The 27,585-nt window shown below is 41.7% G+C and overlaps 2 protein-coding genes and 2 pseudogenes across 7 annotated transcripts in view; 3 read left to right on the forward strand and 1 right to left on the reverse strand.

Annotated features, from left to right (window-relative positions):
• Window positions 1–1,024, reverse strand: part of LOC100958806 (HLA class I histocompatibility antigen, A-11 alpha chain-like) — a 4,226-nt gene extending 3,202 nt beyond the window's left edge. Inside the window, exons 1-2 of one of the 6 annotated variants that reach the window (XR_002773220.1) lie at window positions 904–1,024; window positions 224–776 (exon numbers count right to left, since the gene is read on the reverse strand). Coding sequence is in view for 2 of the 6 variants with exons in the window: in XM_023512785.1 (XP_023368553.1) it covers window positions 224–695 (472 nt within the window). In the remaining 4 variants the exon portion in view is untranslated. Of the gene's footprint in view, window positions 1–223; window positions 811–903 lie in introns of those variants that run through there. The other 5 variants (XR_002773223.1, XM_023512786.1, XR_002773222.1 and 2 more) reach the window with 5 other exon arrangements.
• The window catches only part of LOC100955318, a 315,223-nt pseudogene that overhangs the window by 247,005 nt on the left and 40,633 nt on the right, over window positions 1–27,585 (forward strand).
• On the forward strand, window positions 7,228–9,595 carry LOC105886921 (probable G-protein coupled receptor 34). Its single transcript, XM_023512794.1, has 2 exons — window positions 7,228–8,647; window positions 8,954–9,595. Exons 1-2 carry the CDS (start codon window positions 8,499–8,501, stop codon window positions 9,339–9,341), a joined length of 537 nt encoding a protein of 178 aa, XP_023368562.1. The 5' UTR covers window positions 7,228–8,498; the 3' UTR covers window positions 9,342–9,595.
• Window positions 22,493–22,593, forward strand: LOC111725113 (annotated as a pseudogene).

The following is a 27,585-nucleotide window of genomic DNA, read 5'->3' on the forward strand; positions in this document are numbered from 1 at the left end:
CCCCCCGTCAATGTTGTCCCGCTTTACCAATGTTAAAATTGGGTCACCTTATCCTAAATTGAAAACGAAACTGGGTGAAAGTCCCTGCGGGCCCTTTCAGGGTCGAAGGTCTCAGGGGTCACGCAGCCTCAGGGTGACTCTCGGACCCGGACCCTCCAGAGACCCGGGCTTGTTTGTGCGGAGGGAGGCGTCCTGACCTGTGGCCGGTCCCGGGGTCACTCACCGTCCTCGCTCTGGTTGTAATAGCGGCGCAGGTTCTCCAGGCTCACTCGGAAAGTCTGTGCAGCGCCCTTGGCGCGCCGTGTCTGCTCGTCCCAATACTCCGGCCCCTCCCGCTCTATCCACGGCGCCCGCGGCTCCTCCCTTGGATTCTCCGCGTCGCTGTCGAACCGCACGAACTGCGTGTCGTCCACGTAGCCGACGGAAATGAACCGGGGCTCCCCGCGGCCGGGCCGGGACACGGCGGTGGAGAAATACCTCATGGAGTGGGACCCTGGGGGGCGAGAGGGGCTGAGACCCGGCGCGACCCTCCTCCCGGCGCGACTTCCCGGACCTGCGTCCCCGCCGGAAGGTCCCCTCGCACTCCTCGCAGAGACCATTTCCCTTCCAGCCCCGCACTCACCCGCCCAGGCTTCAGTCAGGACCAGGGCCGCCGACAGCAGCAGGAGGAGGGTTTGGGGCACCGTGACCCCCATCTTCTGGTCTGAGGAGAGGCTGAGTCCGGGTAGCTCTGTGGAGTCTTAATAACCGGTAACCGCGGCGACGCTGATTGGCTTCTAGAAACCCACACCCAATGGGAATGAGAACTACTGCAGGTCAGCAGAATCCAGGATGAAGGACCTGACCAGGGTTGGCTTAGAAAGAGACCAAACTTTGAGGAGATGGGGAATCTCCAGGACTCACCTTCCCCTCTCTGAAACCGCTGTTAGGACTGAGACCCTGAAAGCCACAGCCAGAACCTGGGGCTTTGCCCTGACCCTGCTTCTCCTGCACCAAGGACTGTTTGTCACGCTATCTCCTGAGCCTGGCCCAGGACTGGCCCCCAGTCTGGGTCCAGCCTCTTCCCTGAATACCCCAGAACTGGACTCTGCCTCCTACTCCTTTCTCCCCGTCTGGACCTTTCTAAATGAAACTCATCCCCAGGGAACTTGATGCCAGGTAAGCTCACCCTTGAACTGGAGGTGCAGAGATGGTAGTTTTCTCTATAAACCTGGAGTTGTGTCTAAACACACCTGACGGAAACTCTCAGGGAGACCACTTTCCTTCTTGCTTATTAACTAGTGTGTAGCACAATCTTGGTAACACCTCAGTGATCAGGAATCTAATCTGTAACAGAAGTGATTGTGGCCCCTTGATAGAGCAAGGTGTCTAAACTCATTACAACTAGACTCACGAAGCTCCCGAGTTTTACTTTCCTCGACTATGTAACTTGGATTCTGAGTTGTTGTATTTAAATCTATCTTCATTCCACAGCCCTTAGTCTATACTTGAGAGTGCAGGACATTTCCTCACACAAAGAAGCACAATTTGTGACTCTGTATTTCAACCGGGAGTTGTAGAACTTTAACCACTTCAAAGCTGCACGTGCTCAGTCAAAATGCTTTCACCTGTGCACGTGCAGTGCCTGTTTTATTGAATTATTCACATCTAAGCTGTGTGTATATGTTCAAGAGGATACTTGGTATTTTTAACATAATTAATATTAGTAGGAAATTACCTTCTTAGGTAGCCCTGCAAATGTATTAATTACCAAATGCAAAGAGCACCCTGCTAGGCTCTGTATTAAAAATCTATAAAACACTGTATTTAAATCTGAGAATTCAGCTGCTTTACAATTCTTTCCCTCTGATATTGTTCCTCCCCTACTGCTTCTCTGGCCCTTCCCTCTGTCCCTTTCATCCCTCAGAACCCTTCTCCCCTTAGTCCCACCACCTGTCACCCCTGAACTGTGGCACTAGCCTTGTCCCTCCCCTGCTGCCCACAACTGTTCTCCCCCGCAGTGGTCACCAGTCCTGCTACTAAAGTCAGATTTTATCATTTCTTCACTTAAAATGCTCCAACAGTTTCATCTCACTCTAGTAAAGCCCCAGGAAGACAAGGCATATGAGCATATGGGCTTTGGGCTGTTTTGATCAAAATTGTGTCCCCACAGGCATTCCTGATACCTAATAGGAATAAATTAATTACCGTTTAATGAATGAATATGATTTCAATAACACTGAATCACCTGAAAATCATAAACTAAAACATACTAAAATAGGAAAGATTTTATTTCATGCAAGTAAAATTCATTTCAGTGTAAAACACATTATGTGCTTATCTCTTGAGCTTGTGTATTAATTTTCTATTTCAGTATACCAAATTACCACAAATTTATTGTCTTTAAACAATGGCTATTTATTTGCTTATTGCTCCTTAGAAATCCAGGCATGGTGTGGATGGGTTCTCTGTTCAGGGTTTCACAAAGCTCTGCCCTCATCTTGAGGTTGGGGTCCTCCCTAAGCTTATACAAAGCTCATGGGTAGAATTCACTTTCTGATAATTGTAGGACTGAAGTCCTTGTTTGATTGCCAGCTATCAGGGTAGAGAGGCAGGTGGGCTGCCACTGGCATTCTTTGCTGTAGGAACTCTCCACTTTGAAAGCCCAAAGTCTCACACTGAGTCCTTCTCTGCCTGTGAATCTCATATTCCAGAAGAACCCAGTCTTTTAAGAGCTCACCTGATTAGCTCAGTTCAGTCCAGGATAATCACCATCTTAAAGTTAACTGATTTGGGACTGTAATTATATCTGTAAATTCCTTCACAGCAGCATCTACATTAGTGTTCATTGAATACCCAGGGTAAGGTGCATAATGAAGGCATGGTTATGGGGGGACATCATAGAGTCAGCCTAGCATGGCCTGGATCTTCCCTTTGTGTTTAATGGATCAGAGTTGAAAATAGAAGTTCAAATGAGTAGGTGTTTGAGAGTGGGAATACAATGCATCCTTTTTAGCCACGGAAATTATTCTTACATCCTAAACCAAATAACATGTTTAATATAATTAACGTATGAAAATTAAAGCGCAGTAATTTATTCTCAACAGAGGAATGACCAACAAACACATGAAAAAATGCTCATCATCTCCAATGATCAGAGAAATGCAGATCAAAACTGCCCTGACATATCACCTAACCCCTGAGAGAATAGCCCACATCACAAAGTCCCAAAGCTGCAGATGCTAGCGCAGTTGTGGAGACAAGGGAATAATTTAACACTGTTGGTGGGACTGCAAACACCTTGCACTTCCAATACAGGTGCTTTGGAAGGAAGCATGGGGAATCCTCCTCAAAGAACTCAAAATAGACCTTCCATTTGATCACTCAATCCTATTACTAGGTACCACCCAGAAGAAAAAAATCATTTTATCATAAAGACATTTGCACTAAATTGATCGTCACAGCTCAATCTTGACCCTGAGCTTCACAGTTGCCAAGATATGGAATCAACCTAAGTGCCCATGAACACACAGTAGATTAATAAATTATGGCATATGTACACCATGGAATACTATTCATCCATAAAAACGATGGAAACTTTACATCTTTTGCATTCACCTGAATAGAGTGAAAGTATCACAAGAATGGAAAAGCCAATATCTAGTGTATTCAATACTAATATGAAGGCAGTAGAGAACAAATTCCCACACAGGTGAAAAATTCCATTTAATTCAAATTGAAAGGAGAGGGGAGGAGAAAGGGGAATAAGGAAGGAGGGAAGGTATTAGTGGGCTCTCCTCTAATGGGCATAATGTAAAGGCATATGTCACATCTCCTGGGTGAGCGGCACTGCTAGAACAGGGAACTTACCTAACAAATACATACATTGTACCATAATCGTTGCTCCCTCATATTAATCTGAAATTTAAAAAATTCATCCTGTCTTTGGAAGTTGTATTAGTTATCTACTGCTGTGTAACAAGTTACCTAAAACTTAGCATCTCCAAAAACAAATATTTTTTTCTCACAGTTTCTGATACTCAGGAATCCAAGAGATTTTTTCCTAAGTTCTAACTCCGGGCCTCTCTCAAAGTTACAGTCCAGCTGTCAGCCAGGGCTGTATCATCTGAGGGCTTGACGGAGGTTGGAGATTGCATGAAATATGGTTCACTCATAGGGCTGTTGAAGAGACCTCACTTCCTTGTTGGCTGGTCCCAGGAGGCCCCAGTTCCTAGCACATGGACTTTCCACATGTTCCTTATGACACTGCAGTTGACTGTGATCCAAGAGAGGGTGAACCAAGGTGGAAGCCACAGTGAGTTTTATGTCCTTCACCCAGAGTCACAAACTATTCCATTCTCAATGCTCTATCAATTAGAAGTAAACCATTAAATCCAGGCCACACTCACAGTCAGGGATCTAACTTGCTCCTCTAGAAGGGAAGAGAATCAATGATTTTGCACACATGTCAAAAACAAAATTATAATATTGTTCAGAATTTTGTAAATCAAATGCTTCTTTCATCTGATTATTTTTCTGTAATGCTTTCAACTTCTCTTTTGTTTTTTTTTATTTTTTTTCAACTTCTCTTTTGAAAGTAATGATTGAAAGTTTCAGACACCACAGAGCATTAGGAGCTACATAAGAAGTTTGAGACACAGAAAGGAGATATAGTGATATCTCTATGTTTTCCATGCAAATGTCTTTACTAAGAATGTTTTCTTCAAGAAGTTGCTATAATGTTGAGAACATGTAGTATTTGGATCAAATAGGTCCAAGACGTCAGTGCCTTTTATGCCTTTAAAGAACAACTATCTTTGTTTTTTTCTAAGATTCAGAGCTGGGCACAGTGGCTCACACTTATACTCCCAGTGACTCAGGAGCATAAGACTGGAGGATCACTTGAGGCCTAGAGTTCCGCACCACACTGGACAACTTACCAAGTACCAGAGTCTAAAAAAAGAAACAAGATGGAGAAGGAGAAGCTGAAGCCTCATCTTCATATTTACCTAATTGAATTGCTTGTCAGTTAGAAAAATGTGAGTCTCAAACCACAGTCTGCACACCTCGCTTAGTATGGTGACAACAATTTTGGTTGATGCAGGAGGCAGAGATGGTCAACTCTAGTTCGTCACTGGGCATCCAATAATAAATTTCGTATCTTTCACAGTGCTTGCTTGCTTGCTTTCTTTCTTTCTTTCTTTCTTTCTTTCTTTCTTTTTTTTTCTGAAACAGAATCTCACTCTATTGCCCTTGGTAGAGTGCCATGGTCTTGCACAGCAACCTCCAGCTCTAAGGCTTACGCAATTCTCTTGCCTCAGCCTCCCAAGTAGCTGGGACTACAGGCACCCACCAAAATGTCCGACGATTTTTTGTTGCAGTTTGGCCAGGGCAGGGTTCAAAACTGTCACCCTCAGTATATGGGGCCAGTGCCCTAGTCACCGAGCCACAGGCATCACCATTCACAGTGTTTTCTAATGAGATATGGTCAGAGTGATTCAAATACCACATGGTTCTCAAAAGTACACTCACTATTTTTTTTTTAATTGACACAGAGTTTCACTTTGGCAGCATTTGCAAAGTGCTGTATGTCATAGCTCACAGCAACATCAAACTCTTGGGCTCAATCAATTCTCTTGCCCCAGCCTTCCTAGTAACTGGGACTATAGGGACCCACTACAAAACTGGGCTAATTTTATTGTTGTTGTTCTTTAGCGGCTCCAGGCCAGGTTTGAACCCACCAGCCCCAGTGCATGTGGCCAGCACCCTAACCACTGAGCTATGGGCGCCAGCCACTTCTAAAGTTTTCTAAAGCAGCTCTGTGTGTTTTCCATTCATATTTTCTGTTCCATCTTTGGTTATTCTATATTTTTATCACTCCTTGAAAGATACTGATTATTCTTTTATAATATTTTTCTGTTTAATTTATTTTGGTCAACACTCTGCTTTTCAATTCTGTGAAAGTTTAATTTGGTTGTGTGTGATAAATGAAGGTTATACACTAACTCCTTTGTAAGATGGAATTGCCTTCCTCATCAGGTTTGCCTTTCTATACCAGAGAATCTACAGAGTTGCCAGTGAGCAAAGGAATGATCTGGTTCTAGCCAGGGCGACTTTCACGGCATTCTGCTCTTTTCTGTCACATGGTGCATTACTACTAGCTGTGGCTTTGTTCCAAAGTAAGTAGTTCTTGGTAGGGATCTTGGCAATGAACTTTGGTAGTTTCTTTTTATTCTAAAAAAACTAATCAAAACTACATCCCAAGGTGCATCCAAAGGTGCACTTTAAAAAACTCCAGTTCAAGGAGTGATGATCTTGTAAGTACTTGGGTACCTGCCACTGGCATAAGAAGCAGAACCTATGAAGCCACCATGAGCTGCTGCCGGCACCCAGAGTCTTCATTTCTCTAAAGGTTTTTATATTGTCTATATCCCCAAACTAAATGTTAGTTAGTTTTGCCTGTTTTTAAATTTCCAATATACTGAACTCATCCTTCATGTTTTCTTATGTGGGACACACTATGTGTAGGAGGGTTATCTCCAATTTGGGAGACTGTCATTTATTTTTACTATTGAAATTCTCCATTTCATAATCATGCCACAGTTTTGCTACATTTTGCTATCTCTGCTGCTTTTCTTTAGTTGTATGTCGGGTTAATTCCACTTTTTTCCACAAACATTAGTATGCCTGTACATGCCAGAGCAGGTAAGCCAGGAGGTCCCCAGAGTGTGTGCTCAGGAGTAGGATGGTGAGATTGTGTGGTGTAAGTACTTGAACTGTACTAGTTAAGGGTAATTTTATTTCCAAGGTGCTTATACCAATTTAACTTTTATCAGGAATGTGTAAGAGTATAGGTTGCTCATGTTTTCTCAAACACTCAGAGAAAGGGAGGCATTAAGGGTTAAAGGGCACTGTCTTGCCTATAGAATTATCAGGCATTTTTTTTCCTCAGACTCTATTAATAACTTTTTTTTCTTAATTTTGACCTAATTCAAATGTACAGCATTCAAACTTATCAAGAACCTGTCTTTGAGAGGACTTAACATTGGCCTTTCCATGACTTTTCCTAAAGAGGAAGCAAATTTTGGACTTTAGCTGATCATAAACTTCTTCTTTTTTTTAATTTATTATTTTTTATTAAATCATAACTTTGTACATTGATGCATTTATGGAGTACAGGGTGCTGCTTCAATATACGATGTGAAATGCTTACACAGAACTAAGTAATACATTCACAATTATAAATATAAACCTCTTCTCAGAAGAGTCAAAGTAAAACAATAATTGACTGGGATTGACAAAAAGTCTTAGAATAGCCATGGTTAAAGACACAAAAAGAATTTGGCTATTTCTCTGGTATACAATGATTTATATAATAATTACAGTTGCTACTGATAACATATACCAAGACATATCAGAATTTTAGGAATCTCATGCAATTTTGGAACACGTATATTATTAGTAGCACATTTACATAAATGTAACTCAGAGAGAATTAAATAACATTTCATATTTGACAATGTTTCTGATGCAATTTAAATATACAAAATCCTACTATGTCTCTCTTGGACTTTCAGGGGCCCTCATCAAAATGTCAGTTTGATGTAATTTGAAATTTTGATTTTGGAAAGCTTTCAAATATCAAAGGCTTAAGAGTCTTGCTTAATACGAAATCATAGGTCACTATAAAGTGATGGTCATTTATTTCACCAAGAGTGATAGTCATCAAAAGATTTCAAGGAATATGCAGGAATTTAAATGAAGGTAAAAACCTTAACCCTTCTAAAGTGCAGGGGGGTTTTAGTTAATCAAAAACTTAATAAAGATAAATCACAAATTATCTTGATAAAGCATATAAAATCTTTGTTCTGTTAGGCCAGTTTCCCAAAGGGCAAAGAAAACTGTAGTACAATTGTTTCTTTTTCTGAGAAACCGATTTAGACACCTTGATACTTAAAGTTGATTTTTTAAAAAGGGGGAGAGGGGCCTACTATTAATCAGACACAGCAAGGGTGTGTCAGGGTCCTGATGGCACAGCAGATTAGAGAGACAGGAATGTGAATAAGGTAAACTGTACCTTCCTAGGGGAACAATTGACTCTCTGCAAACCATGAGAAGTTTTTTGACCATAGTAAGTACTTCAGACATCAAGAAAAGCCAGTATAAATTAAGTTATACTGTAAAAAACTATTTTTCTAATCCTTTAATATAAAACATTTAGTGGCAGGCCTTAACAACGGAGTTAGCAACGGTGGGGCGGGAGCAGGAGCAAAGAAAGTGCTAAAGCTGATGTGTTAAAAGTATTTTACTCTGTTAGGGACTGGTTGGGAACATAAATGCCCTCTATGTGTTTCCGGGTATCCACCACAAAAGAAATTCCGTTCAAATTTACCTACTTAATGTAGCCATTGCAGAAGCCTATTCATATTCTGCCTCCCTTCTGAATAAGGTATCACACTAACCAAAGCAAGTGGACGCTAGCTGTGATTCTGTGCAAGGTTGTGGCAACACTGTTTTATATGAACATGAACATTAGCATCATTTTGCTTGGATTCATCAGTTTGGATCGCTACATAAAAATGAATAAGTCTATACAACAACAGAAGGCAATAACAACCACACAAAGTATGTTTGCTGTGCAGTATACAGTCGTGCTTGCTGGATTTTTAACCATGAAATTTCTTTTTCTTTTTTTTTGAGACAGACTCTCAAGCTGTTGCCGTGAGTAGAATGCCCTGGCATCATTGTAGTTCACAGCAACCTCCAACTCTTATGCTCAAGTAATCCTCTTGCCTCAACCTCCCAAGTAGATGGGACTACAGGCACCCATAACACCCAGCTAGTTTGTCTATTTTTAGTAGAGATGGGGTCTCACTCTTGCTCAGGCTGGTCTCCAACTCATGAACTCAAGTAATCCACCTGGCTCGGACTCCCAGAGTGCTGAGATTACAGGGATGAGCCGCCACACCCGGCCAACCATGATTATTTTAACACTTAAGAAAGGAGGACATAATTCCATAATATGTTCCCATGATCAAGATAAGCATAAAGCAAAAGGAGAAGCAATTTTTATCTTCATTCTTGTGTTCATGTTTTGGCTAATTTTCCTACTAATAAGGTTTTCATATATTACGATTGATAAGAACCTATTCAGGATTTCTAAATGGATGTCAAAATTTCCTAATTCTGGTAAATATGCCACTACAGCCCACAATTCCTTTATCGTACTTATCATTTTCACTGTATGTTTTGTTCCCTATCATGCCTTTCGATTCAACTACATTTCTTCACAACTAAATATATCATTTTGCTACTGGAAGGAAATCGTTCACAGAACCAATGAGATCATGCTGGTTCTCTGATCTTTCCATACCTGCTTAGATCTAGCCATGTATTTCCTGATGTCCAGTAACATTGGCAAAATAACGTGCCAACTTTTTTAGACAAGTTCAAGGTGAAGCAAGCAGGAGTAAAAGGACTTCAAAATTTAAACCAGGATACTCCTTGCAAGATACATCTGTGGCCCCCCAAATGCAGTTTATTTCTAAAAGTACTTCAGGTAAACATACTATATGAATGATACAATTAGCCTCTTAATTTCTTAAAGAACTAAATCATTAGGCTCAGTGCCTGTGGCTCAAGTAGCTAAGGCGCCAGCCACATACACCTAAGATGGCGGGTTTGAATCCAGCCCAGGCCCACCAAACAACAATGACGGCCCAACCAAAAAATAGCTGGGCGTTGTGGTGGGCGCCTGTGGTCCCAGCTACTTGGGAGGCTGAGGCAGGAGACTCGCTTGAGCCCAGGAGTTGGAGGTTGCTGTGAGCTGTGATGCCACGGCACTCTACCCAGGGAGACAGCTTGAGGCTCTGTCTCAAAAAAAAAAAAAAAGAACTAAATCATTAAATAATACTACAGCATTTACAAAACTTGACTCTACTCAAAGCTCTCTTTATATTGGTGGCATTTCATTTGCTTAATTGTAAACTATTTCAAGGCAAAAAAAGGCTTACATTCATCATTATATTTTAAATCTGTATGTAAAATCTTTTGAAAATGCTTTGTTAAGCTAACACTCTTAACATACGTGATAAGGTTAAGTGAAACTCATGGCTTTAAAACCAAAATAATCAAAAGAAGTACCATAGTTTCTCAAATCAGTAAAGTAGTTATTAAAATCAAGCACTTGATACTAAAGTGTGTTTAGAAGTAATTGGTTTGAGGGCTGACTTTAAATATCAGAAAATTAATGTTCATTTTTCATTTTAAAAGCCTGTATAATTTACCAGTGTGTTCATTTATGCATAAACCTCTATAAAAGATGAAATGATAATAAACTTCTAACTAAATGAAAAAAATGTTAAAGTAGAGGAAAAGCCAAAAGCAGCAAGACACAGCAAAAATTAAATCCTTGAGTAAAATCTGAGAATCTTTACAAGGAAATAGGTTATATAATTAAAATCAAAATGTCTTGGGATATCGTTAAGGGCAAATTAGTATTTTCAGAAAACATTATTTTAGTTAGAATTTTTTCTTTTATGTAGCTGACTTCCAAAAAATAGAGACACAGACATCTGGAATCAAATAGAACATCATGAGATAAAACTAAAATCTTACAGCCACCTGATTTTTGACAAACCAAATAAGAACATTCACTGGGGGGGGGGGATCCCTAATTCAACAAATGGTGCTGGGAGAACTGGATAACCACGTGTAAAAGACTGAAACTAGCCCCGCACCTTTCACCATTCACTAAAATTGATTCAAGATGGATAAAGGATCTAAATCTAAGGCATGAATCAAAGAAAATGTGGGAAAGACCCTTGAAGATATTAGCCTGGGGAAAGATATTATGAAGACTTCCATGGCAATTGCAACAACACAAAAATAAACAAATGGGACTTAATTAAACTGAAAAGCTTCTGTACAGCTAAAGAGACAACCACCAAAGCAAATATACAATTATCAGAATGGGAAAAGATATTTACATATTATGAATCACACAAAAGCTTGGTAACTAGAATCTACAGAGAACTCAAATTAAGCAACAACAACAAAAAAAAGCCAATAATCCCCTATATCAATGAACAAAAGACGTGAATAGAACCTTTTCTAAAGAAGACAGACAAATGGCTACCAAGCATATGAAAAAATGCTCATCATCCTTAATTATCAGAGAAATGCAAATCAAAACCATCCTGAGATATCACCTAACCCCCATGAGAATGGCTCACCTCACAAAGACTCAAAGCTACAGATGCTTGGGTGGTTGTGGAGAGAAGGGAGGAACACTTTTACAGTGCTGGTGGGACTGCAAATTAATACAACCCTTTGGAATGAAGTATGGAGAACCCTCAAAGAACTCAAGCTAGACCTCCCATTTCATCCTGCAATCCCATCACTGGTCATCTACCCAGAAGAAAAAAAATCATTTTACCATAAGGACATCTGCATTAGACTCTGTTGGGTGAAATTCTTTCTCACAGGGAGGGAAGGACGGCTTGGCTGTGGGTGCAAGCTCGCTCCTAGAATTGTATTAAAGCAAGAAACAACTACATACTCTTAGATGGCGTGTAGCAAAATGTCTTTATTTTTCACTCTCTATATTGAGAGCTAGTCACATACACCACATTGATCAATAATCCTAACATCCTCAATTCTTATCTTAAACTATAGAAAAGAAAGAAAGTCCGGGAAAGTGAGATAACCATCATACGATTAGCCTAAGGAAAGAAAGTCCAGGAAAGTAAGACAACCATCTTAAGCTAGCCTTACGCTGTTCCTCTCTGAAGACCTAAAAGAACTATACATTATCTGACTTCTATTGTTAAAGTTAAAGGTTAGGATAAACAGAGGAGTAAAACCTTTTTCTTCTATGTACTCAATTAAATTTCCGAGAAACAGGCTCCATGACTGTTTTCTTATGGTCTGGAGACCCCGCAGTTACAATGGAGTGTTTTACTCACATCATTATGATGGAGATTTTCTTTTCATTCACATCAACCTTTGAGTCATGTCCTCTGCACAGATGGGTCATTTCAACCCTTATCTGGGAGGCTGACTTGACTGCAGGTGCAAGTTTGTTCCTAGAATTGACTGTGAGAATACAGTCAGGGTTCCCTGTAGGAGGTTTTTAAGCCTTGCCTGCAGCTCCCCACTGTTTTCCAGGTCGCTTAGGCCTTGACAAAAGTGCATAATACTCGCAAGTCTTTTCGCTCAGTTTCTGGAATTAAAAGAGCACATTTCATTTAATTTTTGTGGGACTTTACCCCACAAGACTCTTTATTGCACCTCTATTTACAATTGCCAAAATGTGGAAACAACCTAAATGCTCACCAACCCAGGAATGGATTAACAAGCTTTGGTATATATATATACCATAGAATACTATATTCACTAAAAGGAATGGTGACTTTACATCTTTACTATTAATTTGGCTGGAGTCAAAACACGTTCTTCTTAGTAAAGCATCATAAGAATGGAGAAACAGGTTCGGCGCCTATACATCAGTGTTATGGTGCCAGCCACATACACTGGGTCTGGCAGGTTCGAACCTAGCCCAGCTCTGCTAAACAACGACAACTACAGCAACAACTACAAAAATAGCCAGGCACTGTGGTGGGCACCTATAGTCCCAGCTACTGGGGAGACAGAGGCAGGAGAATTGCTTAAGCCCAAAAGTTTGAGATTGCTGTGAGCTGCAATGCCATGGTGCTCTACTGAGGGCAACATAGTGAGACTCTGTCTCAAAAAAAAAAAAGAATGGGGAAGCAAAAATCCAGTTCTTTCTCAAGAATACTCAATTCTGATATAAGGACAATTGCTGCTAGCCCATGGTGGGGGGAGGGAGAATGGTGGAAGAGAGAGAGGGAAGGAGGGGGTTGTGGCACACCACAGTGTGTGACACACCTCTTGGGAGCAGGACACTATTAATAGAGGGACTTCACTCAACAAACAGAAGCAGTGTAACCTGGCTTGTTGTACCCTCAATGATTTCCCAACAATGAAAAAAGAAAAAATAAATAAATAAATGTAGCCAACTTAATCACACACAAAATTTCTATATAAATTCCCTTTCATGAACCTCATTAAAACTTACATAGACCGGCTCAGCATGCATAGCACAGTGGTTACAGCACCAGCCACATACACCAAACCTGGTGGGTTCAAACCCAGCCCAGGCCAGCTAAGCAGCAATGACAACTGCAACAGAAAAATAGCTGGACACTGTGGTGGGCACCCATAGCCCCAGCTATTTGGGAGCCTGAGGCAAGAGAATCACTTAAGCCCAAGAGTTGGAGATTGATATAAGCTGTGGCACTCCACCGAGGGTGACATAATAAAACTGTCTCAAAAAAAAGGAACTTACGCAGACCATCTATAACATCCTTGGACTTAAATTTCTCCTTCTCAAAATAACCATTTTATTTTAGGAAAAAAATTCACCAAGCAAGATACTTTTTCATACAACATTATTTTCTTTTCTATTTAACCTTTTTAATAAACAGGTTAATAAAATGCGCCATCAGTTTTTATATTCATAAGTTTTTTATATCTTATTCTTCTATTTATTGATTCCATTCAGCCTTCTTTCATTTTCTAAATTCATATATTGAATTAATCTTTAAATAACTTCTGAAATAGACAACATTATTTTCTTCTTACTAAAGAGCATATTTTGGGAGAGTTCTGGGAAGATGGCTGACTGGTGGCAACCCTTGTCAGAGGCTCCTGAGCAGAGGAAGAAAAACTGGATGGAATTGGCCTCTATGAAGCCAAAGATGGGGAGCCGAGCCAAGAAAGAAGTTCAGCAGGAATGCACTCCAAGGAAGAGCATTCAAGAAAACAAATTATGGGTACAAAGCCTATTGACTTGAGGACAGGAGTCCCCTACCCCAAGCAGAGTATCTGCGAACAAGCAGGGAACAAAAGACTTCTCATTTTACCTCACTGGAGAGAGCCACTAAACTCCAAGTCTCTTTCTCCAGGGAGGTCCCACTTAATGAACCGAGACTACCCTGCCACGCATAAAATGGAACAGATATTTTCCCCCACAAACTCCCAGTCCACTCTTTCCCCATCGCATGGCTGTCTGAAGTTCTTCCCCCTGCAGAGCATAGAGTGTTTGGTCTTGTCCTGAGAGACCTGGGCATAGGGTGGACTGCCAACCATCAGGACAGAATCTGTCACTAATGGGGAAGAAAGAGGGAGGAGGAAGAAAGAGACACTCGGCAGGAGGAGGAGCAGTCCCCTGGTTATGACTATGCCTGGCCAGTGGTAGTGTTGACCCTTGGTTTGGGCTGTGTCTGGCAGGATGGGGTGCAGAACCCCCAGCTCTGATTGCACCCACAGCAGTAGAGTGGTTGCCCCGTGTGGATTGATTTTGGTAGACAGGGCTGGTCCCCAGCCCCTGCTGGGCCTGTGAGCAGACTTGATAGGCATGGACTGTGACCTGAGAGCAAGGGTGTGGTCTCCTGATTCCAACAGAACACTCCAGCAGTGGTTTACTGGGTGTGAGCCAGGACCTGAGGGCTAGGGTGTGCTCCACTGTCTCCAGCAGGGCTGGTGAGCAGAGGCTTACCAGGTGAGGACTGAGACCTAAGGGTGGAGTGTGGTGCCCTGACTCTAACAGAGCCTGAGAACAGAGGCTTGCCAGGCAATGGACTGAGACTGGCAGGCAGGGTGTGGTCCCCGAACTCCAACTGGTCTGGCAAGCAGAGGTTAGCTGTGTGTGGACCGAGACCAGAGGGTAGGCCCAGTGCCCTGACTCTAACAGAGCCTGCAAACAGAGGCTTGCCAGGCAGTGGACTGAGACTGGCAAGGGGGGTATGGTCCCCTGACTCCAACTGGCCTGGCATGCAGCGGCTAGCTGTTGTGGACTGAGACTGGTGGGCAGAGGCGTTGCCCCTGGCTCTAGCTGAGCCTGTGAGCAGAGAAGAAGACAATAGTGTGAACTGAGTCTGGCAGGTGGGAGTGTGGATCCCTGGTTCCAATTGTGCTTTGAATCCCTTTGCTTTGAATTGTCCTTGAATCCCTCTCTGTTGGGCAGAGTTTGCACTGCCAGAGACAATTTGGTTGGAAACCATGTCTTGAGCTCTCCACTCAGGGACATTCTGGGATTGACTTTCAAGGTTCTGTAGTGGAAAAGAACTGAAGCTATGGGGGCTGGACATCACAGCTGTTTGTATCTCTGCACAGTCGAGATTTAAATCTAATAGTGTGGTTTCTTAGGATACGATAGAGGTTGACTGATATCAAAACAGAGCTAACCTGCCCTATCTCACCAAGTAGATCCTCAGAGTCTCTGGCCAAAACTCTGAAAGTGGCCTTTTTAAGGTTGTAGGAGATGAGCCGCAGTTGCAAAGCCTAGAGCTTTGGTAAGGGGCTATCTCTACTACCTGGGAACCCCAATTCAATCTCACCTTGGACCCAACAGAAGAACTCTGGCAACATGAATAACCAGAGCAGATCAATACCCCCCCCCAAGAAATGACAAAGAATATGACTGAAGATGCCATGCATAGACAAATGGCAGCAATGTCAGAAATTGTATTCAGAATATGGATTGCAAATAAGATAAATAGAATGGAAGAAAAGATAAAAATTGAATTCCAAAGAGTAGTTCTAAAGTTGTCTCAAGAAATTAATGAATTCAAAGCCCAAGTCACCAAAGACATGGACATCATGAGAAAAGAAATGGCAGAGCTCAAGGAAATGAAAAAGTTAATTGAGGAGCTCCAGAATACAGTAGAATCCCTCAGTAATAGAGTTGACCAAGCAGAAGAAAGGATCTCTGAAACAGGACACAGCTTTTGAACATTCCCAAACACTCAAAGAGGCAGACAAATGGAGAGCAAAAACTGATCATTCCCTGAGAGAGTTGTGGGATCACTCCAAAAGATCAAACATTTGTCTTATAGGAATTCCCAAAGGAGGGGAGGATGGTCTTAAAGGTACGGATTCTGTACACCAAGAGATTCTGGAGGAGAATTTCCCAAGCATTGCAGGAGATACAGAACATCAGTTAGCAGATAGTTTCAGAACCCCAGCAAACTCAATCCAAATAAAGCATCTCTTAGACAATTGTGATTAACTTTCCCAAAGTTAAGATGAAGGAGAAAATTCTGCAAGTAACTCGACATAATAAAAGCATCACCTACAAGAAAGAAATATCAGATTGACCGCAGATCTCTCAGCCGAAATGTTTCAAGCCAGAAGAAGATGGTCATCAAACTTCCGTCTCCTAAAACAAAACAACTTCCAGCCTAGGATCCTCTATCCAGCTAAACTAAGTTTCGTTTGTGATGGAGAAATCAAATACTTTAATGACATAGACATGTTGAAGAAATTTGCCATAACTAAACCACCTCTCTGGGATATTCTCAGGCCCATCCTCCACAATCACCAGTGCATTGCTCTACCTCCAAAGTAAACTCACCCAGAAATTTTTGAACTAAACCCAACTTCCACAGTGGTGAAAGGATTAAAAATGTCCACTGGACATCCAAAAATCATGACCCCCAAACACAACCAGGCTTATCGATTATCTCAATTAATGTGAATGGTTTAAATTGTCCTCTAAAGAGGAACAGGCTAGCTGACTGGATACATAAACTCAGACCAGATATCTGTTGTATACAAGAATCTCACCTTACCTTAAAGGTTAAAAATAGACTCAGGGTGAAGGGATAGACTTCTATAATACAGAAAAATGGAAACCAGAAAAAAGGCAGGGGGTGCAATTTTAGTAGCAGATACAATTGGCTTTAAACCAACAAAAATAAAGAAAGATAAGGAAGGTCACTACATATTTGTCAAGAGAAATACTCAACACGAAGAGATTTTGATAGTTAACATTTATGCATCCTACCAGAACACTCTTCAGTTCATAAAGTAGACCCTAATGGATATGAACAACTTGATATCTTCCTGCGCTGTAATAGTTGGAGATTTGAACACCCCTTTGACAGTTTTGGATAGATCCTCCAAGAAGAAACTAAACAAAGAAATACTGTTTAGTTAAATAGAAATATTAGAAATATTGTTTAGACTTAAACCTGACCCTGGAACAAATGGACTTTACAGACCTTTACAGAACATTTCACCCTAATAAAACTGAATATACATTCTTCTCTTCAGCCCACAGATCATCCTCCAAAATAGATCATATCCTAGGACACAAGTCTAACCTCAGCAAATTTAAAAGTATTAAATTATTCCTTGTATCTTCTCGGACCACCATGGAATAAAAGTTGAACTCAACAGCAATGGGAATCTTCATACTCAAAGTTATGGAAGCTAAATAATATTAGGCTGACTGATAGCAGGGTCAAAGATGAGGTTAAAAAGGAAATCAATCACCAAATTTTTAGAACTAAATGATAACAAAGACACAAATTATCAAAACCTGTAGGATACTCCAAAGGCAGTCCTCAGAGGGAAATTTATAGCATTGGAAGCCTTCATTAGGAAAACAGAAAGAAAGGAAGCCAACAACTTAATGAATCATCTCAAACAACTGGAAAAGGAGGAACATTCCAACCCCAAACCCAGCAGAAGAAAAGAAATAACCAAAATTAGGGCAGAATTAAATGAAATTGAAAACAAAAGAATAATTCAGAAGATCATTGAAACAAAAAGTTGGTTTTTTGTTGTTTTGGTTTTTATTGGTATGTCATTTGTACATAGATCATAAATACATTTATGCCATTATGGGATTCAATGTGTTGATTATTTGTACAAATTGGAGTGCTTACATCCTACTATGCAACATAGCCTTCACTTCATTTACCCAATTATAGGACATTTGTGTTCTACACCTGATAGATCCAACTTGTATTTGCAATAAGCTCCAGTGTGGCCCCCTACTAACCCTCCCTCAATTGATCCACCCCTCTCCCTTCCCCTCTCACTCCCCCTTCCCTCCTTCATCCTAGGCTATAGATGTGTTTCATTTTGCATGTGTGAGTAAATTGGTTTCACAGTAGTACTGAGTACATTGGACATTTGTTTTCCATGCCTGTCGGGAGCCAAATGACGCCAGATGGCCGCCCATCCCCACTGTCTGGAGTATGCTAACCTTTATCAGATAAGGAGCTGCTTTTCCCTTATCAGACAAGGAGCTGTTCTTCCCAGAGAAGCCATAAAATGTTTCAGACACATCGTTTACATTCCCAGCAGGAGATTGATGCAAGCTCTAACTCCTGCATTCCTCTGCCCCCCACCTCTTGTCTTCTCTGAATGCTATAAAAACTGATCTGTCACCCCCATTAAATGAGACCTTGACAAATCTGCTTGGTCTCGCTTCCTCTTTCTTTCGCCTATTCTCTTTACAGGCTGGGTCCCCCTCGCCCCCCGAATAACCGTGTCCCGCAGGACGGGACACATGCCTTTTTTCCATGCCTTCCTTTCTATTCTAAGAAGAATATTTTCCAGCTCCATCCATGTAAACATAAAAGCGGTAAAGTCTTCATTTTTTTAATGCTGCATAGTATTCCATGGTATACATATACCACAATTTATTAATCCATACATGGGTCCATGGGCACTTGGGCTTCTTCCATGACTTGGCAATCATGAATTGAGCTGCAATGAACAATCTGGTGTAAGTATCTTTATTGCCAAATGATTTCTGATCCTTTGGATATACACCTACCAAGAAGAGGAATTGCAGGATCAAATGGCAGGTCTACATTTAGATCCCTGAGTGTTCTCCAAACTTCCTTCCAAAAGGAACGTACTAGCTTGCATTCCCACCAGCAGTGCAGAAGTGTTCCCTTTTCTCCACATCCAGGCCACCATCTGTAGTTTGGGGATTTTGTGATGTGGGCTACTCTTACTGGAGTTAGATGGTATCTCAGAGTAGTTTTGGTTTGCATTTCTCTGATGATTAATGATGATGAGCATTTTCTCAGTCACCAAGCAGCCAAGTCAGAACCACAGCATGTATGTCAGAATTTCAGAGGTCAGGCAGTTTCATTTTCCCCATCTCCCAGTCACCAAAGCCAGTCACAGATTGAGGGGAGCAGGAATAGGCCCATCTCCTGAAGGTGGATGGCAAGGTCACATTGCTAAGGAGCATGTGGGATAGGAAACATGGCTGAGGCCATCTTTGGACAAAGACTTTTCATACTTAGAAAGTGATGGGAAATGAACAGAAGGAAAATCCATAGCAGACAATCAATGCAAAGTAACACAGAGGATGCTTTTAAATAGGGTGGTCAGGGAAGGCCTCATGGAGGAACCATCTGAGCAGACCTGAGGAGGAGAGACACTGAGCCACACAGGTATCTGAAGGGAGAACATTCCAGACTCAATCTGTACATATCCAGTACTCTGCATGGGGGCCGGCGCAAACCTACAAGGGGAATGAAGGTGTCACATGGAAAGGCTCCATGTGGGAGTGGTGGGGGCATTGGTCTCCCCTTGCACCAGGCTGTCAGTAGTCCTGGGATGGGGGAAGGGAAGGCACTGGGGTGCAGGAGGACAGGTGGAAGAGGGGAAGTTGAAGGATGTCCCACCCTCACTCCACCTCTACTCTTCTCCTGCATCCAGTGCCCCCAGGTTGTGGTGACTGATAGAGAGGCCCTGAGGGCGATCACACCCTGCCATGCAGAGCCCTTGGCTCCTCACCTGCCAACAGAGCTCTGACGTGGAACAGAAAGAGAACAAGCTGATGCTGACTCAGGACTCAGAAAAACTCAGCCTGGGGAAGACCAGACATGCCAGGCTGGGCAGCTGAGGTTCACCTGCCTGGTGGAGCTCCTGGGCCTGGAGGGCCCCCCCAGTGTGATGGGGTAGAGTGTTGTCAGAGGACTAGGGATGATGATAGGGCATCTCCAGCAGGCCCTGCCCCACTCTCTGCCTCTGTACCACAGGCCATTCCCTCCCTCCTAAGTGGACTAGCTAGGTATGTCCTTGGTCACCCTCTGATCATTCCCGCGGTCCCCTCATTGGGAAGTCCTTCTGGCTCTAACCTCCTGCATTCCTGCTGCACCTTCTGCCCCAGCCCCAGGCTCTGCCCTCTCTCTCCTCTTCGACCCCAGGAGTAACAGCTCACTTCCCACTGAGGAGCCGGCCCTATGGGAGAGTCTGGGCTCTCAGTGGGGCTGGAAGAAGGGAAAGGCTCCTGGGCCAGGGGCTGGGGAAGCAGAAGGGGCACAGCCAGAGCAGAAATTGAAGGGTTGAGGGAGATGATGGAAGCAAATGGTTCCACACCACCATTTTTCTCTCATAGTACAGGGGAGCCGTCCTGCCTCAGGCCCAGGGACATGGACAGGAGAGCAGGAAAAGAAAAATACTCCACAGGAAAGAAAAATACAAGAGATTCCTCCCTCTGTTATCTATTTCTTCTTCTCTATTCTCAGCAATTTTCTAAGTAAAACTTTTTAGTGAAATGTGCAATTTCTTTTCAAGGAAATCTCCAAATATTAGAGAATAACATTATTAATGGTTAATCCCAGCAGGCTGACAAAACAGAAGCTGTAGGAAATAAAGCCGTGTGTGGAGAGTTGTGAGGTGGGTGTCACAGGCTGCTCTGGACAAGCTCTGGTGTGGTGAAGGAGTGAGACCCACGGACCTCCCTGTGTGAGCTCCAGCAGGTCTTGGACCTCTGTGTTCTCTTTGGTAAAGTGGAAACAGAACCCAAGCACAGACATTGCTTTCTACATATCATTCTACAATACAGGAAACAGAGCTCCTTAGAAAAATAGCTGGTTTAAAGAAAGGACAAGATGAGCAGGGAAAACCTTGTAGTGTTAGAAAGGGTATGTTCCTTTCCCCAAAACACTGGGGTGGGAATCAAACCGACAGAGGAGCCAGGATGAAAGAGCTCCCTATGGACAGAGCCAGAATAATTCACAAAAAATAATTTACAAATACTATTAACATACAAACCAAAATGTAAAATAAATATATATTTCCGACTGAAATACACAAATGATTGAATTAATAAATAAAGGGGGGATAAGGGGAAAATCTTCCCTAGAGAAGAATTCTAAATAATATATGATGAGAAATAGAGCTTAATTTCCTCCACCTTGAATGTGGGCTGGGCTTGCTGATTTGCTCAAAAGAATAGAGAATAAAAAGGAATAAAGAGTAACTTTACAGAAGAGAAACTGGGCAGACACTACCTTTACCCTATCTGATCCTATGTTGGACCTTACCAACATGATTTTTTTTCTTTATAAACAGCAATTTTTTAAAAACACTTTAAATATTTTATGTAACCTAAAATAGACAATAAGATCACCAGATGAATTCATATTTATCTTTTTCTCTTACAATTGTAGGATAATTACAAGTACTCCACCAACCTCTTTTCCAACTCCAAATCAATTAAGAGCTGGGGAGTAATCCAGTGGCAGAAGAATTGGATTGGAAAGGGTTAACCAAATGATCCATGTCATGTTGAAATCATGGACCCTGAAATGGTGTGATGAAAAGGGCACATCACTTCTACAATATGCTTCCCAAATCCATAACCCTAAACTAATCAGAAAACATGAGATACACCAAAATAGAGTGACAATCTAGAAATTATCTGGCCAATACTATTTAAAACTTTCAAGGTCATGAATACAGGTAATGACTGAGACACTCAGCAATCAGAAGGGACTACAGAGACATGACATGCAATTCATTAAGATGCCCTGGATTCTATCCTGCTACGAAAAAAGAAAAATAGTATATAAAAAACTGAAAAGACTTTAAAATCCAGACTTTAGCTCATACTATCATGCCATTATCGCTTTCTTAGATGTTTAGCCTTTACATGACGTTTTATAATGTTAATATTAAGGCAAGCTGGGTTAAGGATATATGGGAACTATGTGTCTTCATTTGGTAACTCTTCAGTAAATTTAATGTTATTTCCCTCGATTTTTTAATTTAAAAAGGTGAAATGAGGTGCAGCGTCCATAGCTCAGTGAATAGGGTACCAGCCACCTACACCGAGGCTGGAGGGTTTGAGCCCGGCCCAGGCCTGCTAAATAACAATGACAACTCAAACAAAAAAATAGCCAGGCATTGTGGCAGGCTGCTATCGTCCCAGCTACTTGGGAGGCTCAGGCAGGAGAATTGCTTGAGCCCAAGAGTTTGAGGTTGCTATGAGCTGTGATGCCATGACACTCTACTGAGGGTGAAATAGTGAGACTCTGTCTCAAAAAAAGAAAAAGGTAAAATGAATTAGATAACTTAATAAAGAAATTGAATCAATAGTTTCTGATATTCCAAAACAGAAAGCACAATGTGGGGACAGGCTAGAAAAATTATAAAAGAAAAAAAAGAGGTAAAGCATTTGTGAGGGGTTCAAAATAGCAAGAGCTTGGCTCCCTATGTTGAAAGCTGAAAACAACAAGAAGAATAAAATGCTTAACTGGCTTTGAACAAGTTAAAAGATTAGATTAAGAAAGCAGGGGTTTGGGCTAAATAGACTAGATTAGCAGTACAGATTAAAGGGTAATATCTCCCCTCTTTTGCAATACATATTCCCTTTTAAAAGTTAATTCTAGTGCTTGCTTCGGCAGCACATATACTAAAATTGGAACAATACAGAGAAAATTAGCATGGCCTCTGCACCACGGGCAAATTTGTGAAGTGTTCCATATTTTTTAAGCCTTGAGAGGGTTTGTGGAAAAGTTTTTATTTCCTGTTATGTAAACAAAATTAAATGAAAATATTCTTCAGGAAAAAAAAAGTTGATTCTAACCCAGACCCTTTGTCCACTCCCCTACACATTATTCCCATTCTTATGTCACGTGTAGGGACATAGTTGCCTTGACTCCTAAATAATCACGATAAATCAACTAATGCTATATTGCAAGGGACTGTTGAAACAATAAAAGGCCTGCAGAGATTTCAGATGGGCGGCATTCTCCCTCTTTATGCTGGTGAGAGTGTTTGCCTCTCTGAGCCTCATGGGCTATGGCTCCAGCAGTAGCTGAGTGTGAGAATCTTTATTTGTCATTCGAACCTCCTTGGCTTTGGCCGGGTTTTAAGAAAGTTAGACGGGGCAAACAGCAACAGCATCAGTTCCAAATGAGTTTACTAGTGAATTGTAACAAACATTTCAGGAAGAACTTAGACCAGTTCCCTAGATCTATATCTTCCATAAGACAGATACAAAGACAACACTCCCTATTGCATTTTATGAGGCCAGCATTCATCTAATATGAAAATCAGAAAAGATTTTACAAGAAAATAAAACTATAAAACCAATATTATTCATGAACAGTGACAAAAAAAAATTTCAGCCAAATATTAAAAAATGGAGTCCACGGTTTATAAAAAAAAAAAAAACTATACTCCATGACCTAGCAGGATTTATCTGAGGTGTGCAAAGCTGGTTCAACATTTCAAAATCAGTTGACATAATGCATCATATATTAGGCCAAAGATGAAAATTACATTATTATATCAATAGATGGAGAAATAACAGTTTCTCCAGTTCTAGAAAATCTACCCACTCAAGAAAACTCTTAGCAAACTAGGAATCAAGAGGCACTTCCTCAGCTTCATAAAGAATACCTACCAAAAACCTACAGCTAACTTCAACTAGAAGCTTCCCCACTCCAGTCAGGAACAAGGCACCACCGCCTTTCAACCTCTTACTGGAGGGCTAAGCTAACGTAATGACAAGAACAGGAAATGTAAGGTGGACAGATTCGAAAGGAAAAAGGAAAACTGTCTTTGTTCACTGACAACATGACAACTATGTTGAAATAGGACAGAATCAACAAAAATGTGAGTAGTCATAGCAAGGTTGCAGGACACAAATTTAATATACAAGGCAATGGCTTTCCTTGTGTTAGCAATGAACAATTGGAGTTCAAAATTAAAGACCCCATATCATTTACATTGCCCCCCCAAATTGAATATTAAATATAAATCTAATGAAATATGTGTAGGATCTCTGTGAGAAAAACTATAAAAAGTGATGTAAGAAAGCAAAGAACTAAATCAATGGAGAAATATTACATGTTCACGTCTACAAAGACTCAATAGTTGGAAGATGTTGGTTCTTACCACCTTCAAATATAGATTCAACAGGCTCCCTATAAAAATCCCGCCAAGTAATTATCTGGACGTTCACAAGCTGATTCCAAAGTTTACACAAGGAGGTAATAAAAGTGTGTTATCCATAACAACATGCAAGGGGAATAAAGTCAGAGGACTGGCAATGAAGGACTTTGAGAGTTACTATAAAGTTACACATAGTAATCAAGACAGTGTGACGTTGGTCAAAGAATAGACAAATAGATCAGTAGAAAAGAATAGAAAGCCCAGAAATGCACCCACATAAATAGAGTCAACTGTGGGTGGCACCTGTGGCTCAGTGGGTAGGGCACTGGTCCCATATAATGTGCTTGGCAGAAACAAGGGGGAAAGAAGATATCATTGAAGGTGACACTTGTCTGGCACAGGGAAGAGAAAAGATTCACAGAATCAAGATTACAGGTGTCTGGGCAGGAGATGAGACAACACTGCCCTTCCAGATTTCCCACTGACCGTGTGGGCTCAGCCCTACAGTGTTCTTGATTCAGGAGCCACTTGCCAGGTGTGAGTGCCCTGAGGCTGCTGTCAGATGGGTATTTGGTCAGGGAGACACTCCTTGAAATGGCAATGCGAGTATCCCAAGGTGCACTGAGAGAGGCAGAAACCTCCCCTGGAGCAGAGGGGGGCGGGTTTATACTGATATTTTAATAAGTACAGTCCATGAATGGGGGGTCAGGATGTCCTCATCATGGCTCCCTAACTGCCCTCATCCATTTGCCTCTGCTTTATACAAAAGAAGCCCCCCCAAAATCGGAGAGCCCACGAGCCATGATGCTGAAGCCCAGCAACGTCCTTCACCCCCTTTCCTGTCCCCTTCCTGGGATCACGGCACCACTGAGACAACAAGGCTCTGTTGTAAAGCACCAGCATGAGAGGGGAGCTGCCAACCTCACCCCACCCTTAATAATGGGACTGGGAAGAGAGGGCTTGAGACCCAGCACAGCTTCAGCAGAGGCGGGAGGATGAAGCCCAGGAAGGGGAACAGTCATGGGGGTGTCTGCCAAGGCACCAGACATTATCACAGGTATGGGCCCCCTCTCAGGCTGTCTATAGGGGGCATTCTAGCTCTGCATAAACTCTTCCTCTATGCACTATCAGCAGATCAGCAGCAGTAAATTCAGGATTTTTATTCCGTAACCATAGCATTCCTCTCCCTAACCCATGAAACAGCCTGGGCTGCCCCTCACTGAGGCACAGAGGCTGCAGGTTCCCCACACTGCTCCTTTCCTTGTCACTTCCAGCTCAGAGATCACAACAGTTTCCTGTTATAGTTCCTGAAGCTCTTTCCTGCCAGGCCCCGACTGATCACAGCATGTTCATCAAGAACTGCTAAGAGGGGCCGGACGTGGTGGCTCGCATCTGTAATCTTAGCACTCTGGGAGGCCTACATGGGTAGATTGTCTGAAGTCAGGAGTTCAAGAGCAGCCTGAGTGAGAGCAAGACCCCATCTCTAAAAATACCTGGATATTGTGGTGGGCACCTTTAGTCCCAGCAAGTTTGAGGTTGCTGTGAGCTATGGGGGAAAAAAAAAATGAAAGAACAATTAAGACAGGAGAGTGATCCACAGCCATCCCTCCTGATGTCTGAATTCACTAATTCTTCCAGCCAGTAACTCCTGGGAATCACTCATGGCTTCACTAGATGAGAAAGTAAACTGTGTTCTTTGGTTGGTTGAATTAAAATCTACCCTTGCTGTCTAAAGAAGATTTAGAACCCGTTACAGGAAAGCAGCACCACACAGGAATTCCATCTCCAAGTGGATGAAAAAATTTGAAGAAACAGGTTCTGTCAATGATAAGCCATGGTCTGGTAGGCTGCATGTTACTGAAGAAACTGTAGCATCCGCAGAGGAAACCTTGCAAGTCCAAGGAAGTCATTAAGACGGGCATCCCTAGAGCTGAGGCTTTCCAAGTCTACTGTGCATAAGATTCTGCAGACAAGACTTCACAGGAAAGCAGACTACAAAATTCGAGTGCAACAGATGTTGTTAGAAGAGGATTATCATGCATGACTAACTTTGTCACCTGTTCAATGAAAAACTTAGCAATGATAATTTCTGAGCAATTTCATATTCTCTGATGAAACAACATTACACACTAGTGGCAAGGTTAACAGGCATAATTGCTGTATTTGGAGAACTGAAAATCCACAGGAGTCTGTTGAACATGAAAGAGATTCTCCCAAAGTGTTGTGGTGCACTTTAGGAAAAAAAAAAATTAAGTCATAGGACCATTCTTTTTAGAAGGGTATGTGGTTACTGGTGATAGCTATTTAGAAATGCTGAAAAATTAGTTTATTCCTCAGCCTGAACCATTAGGACTGATGAGAATACAGTGTTCCAACCAGACGGTGCTCCTTGTCACTTTGTATGTGAGACAGTTTCTACATGAGAAATTCCCCAACAGACGGATTGGCAGAGCTGGACCATACTCTTGGCCTCCACATTCTCCAGATTTGGCTCCATTGGCTCTCTCTTTATGGAGACATGTGAAAAATAATGTTTATTCAACCTAACCTCACTCTTTAGAAGACTTGCCCCCTAAGGTAACTGATACAATTGCCAGTATTACTGAAAATCAGCTTGAAAATGTTTTCTGAGAACTGCAGAATTGTATTACCATTTCTATTCATAATAACAGTGGACATGTTGAAAATAAATAAGAACAATTAAAAAAGAAAGAAAAGGAGCTGTATTTCACTGCTAGGCATTGAAAATTAATACTTAATTTTGCATCCTTGATTAGCAAAGGGTTTGTAAACTTACAGTAGGGAGGGTTTGAATCTTTGGCACATGACAGGAAAAACATGGGGTATATACAATACCCATACATTGAATTTAAAGGGATATTAAAAAACAAAACCACCTGTTAAACAATTTTCATCTGTTTGCACATTTTACTATAGATTATATATAAGTCACATCTAAATAAATTACACTTTTAACCCTAAAAAAAAAAAAAGAAGAAAGAAAACTGCCCTTTAAACATGAAAGTCTGGTAAGACAATGGATTGGTTCAGATTTTTATGTCACCCATCACACATGACAGACTAGACCTTATGCCCAATTCCAGAGAGGGCTGGATGTTGGCATTTATGTTGAGATAATACGGTCGGTGCCTGCGAAGTCATGACACTGAGATTGCTTAGCTTCCCCCTAATTATTAAAGAGTGATGTTTGGGTTTTGATTTTGTCTAGTGTATGTGTCTGTAATTTGCCTCACAAAACTGTAATGTTTTATGAATTGAAAATAAAGATTACAGTACTAAAGAAAAAAAAGAAGAAGAATTGCTAAGACTCTACATATTACGTCACGGAACTAACATAATCTCTTCCCTATGCTAATTCCAAAACTTGGCTTACCACAAAAAATGTGGGGACAAAGAGGAATATTCTAAAACAAAGCAGGAGAGAGGGCAAAGGGGGGAACAGCCAACTTGGGGCATCTGAGGCTCTGCCATGTGCAGAGGCTGCCCTGGGCCTTTACAGAGACACAGCATGGCCAGACCTCAAGGATCTCAGCCCTCCTACAAAGTAGTGCTCATGGAAAG

The sequence above is a fragment of the Otolemur garnettii genome, unplaced genomic scaffold (assembly GCF_000181295.1).
Source record: "Otolemur garnettii isolate 467f Iridium unplaced genomic scaffold, OtoGar3 scaffold00031, whole genome shotgun sequence".
NCBI lineage: Eukaryota > Metazoa > Chordata > Mammalia > Primates > Galagidae > Otolemur > Otolemur garnettii.

What these genes read in the sequence shown, in the direction of transcription:
- LOC105886921 (XM_023512794.1), top strand. Translation starts at nt 8,499, where the DNA reads ATGAACATGAACATTAGCATCATTTTGCTTGGATTCATCAGTTTGGAT. An exon ending in GTCGTGCTTGCTGGATTTTT is followed by an intron (nt 8,648 to 8,953) that starts AACCATGAAATT and finishes CCACACCCGGCC; the next exon opens with AACCATGATTATTTTAACAC.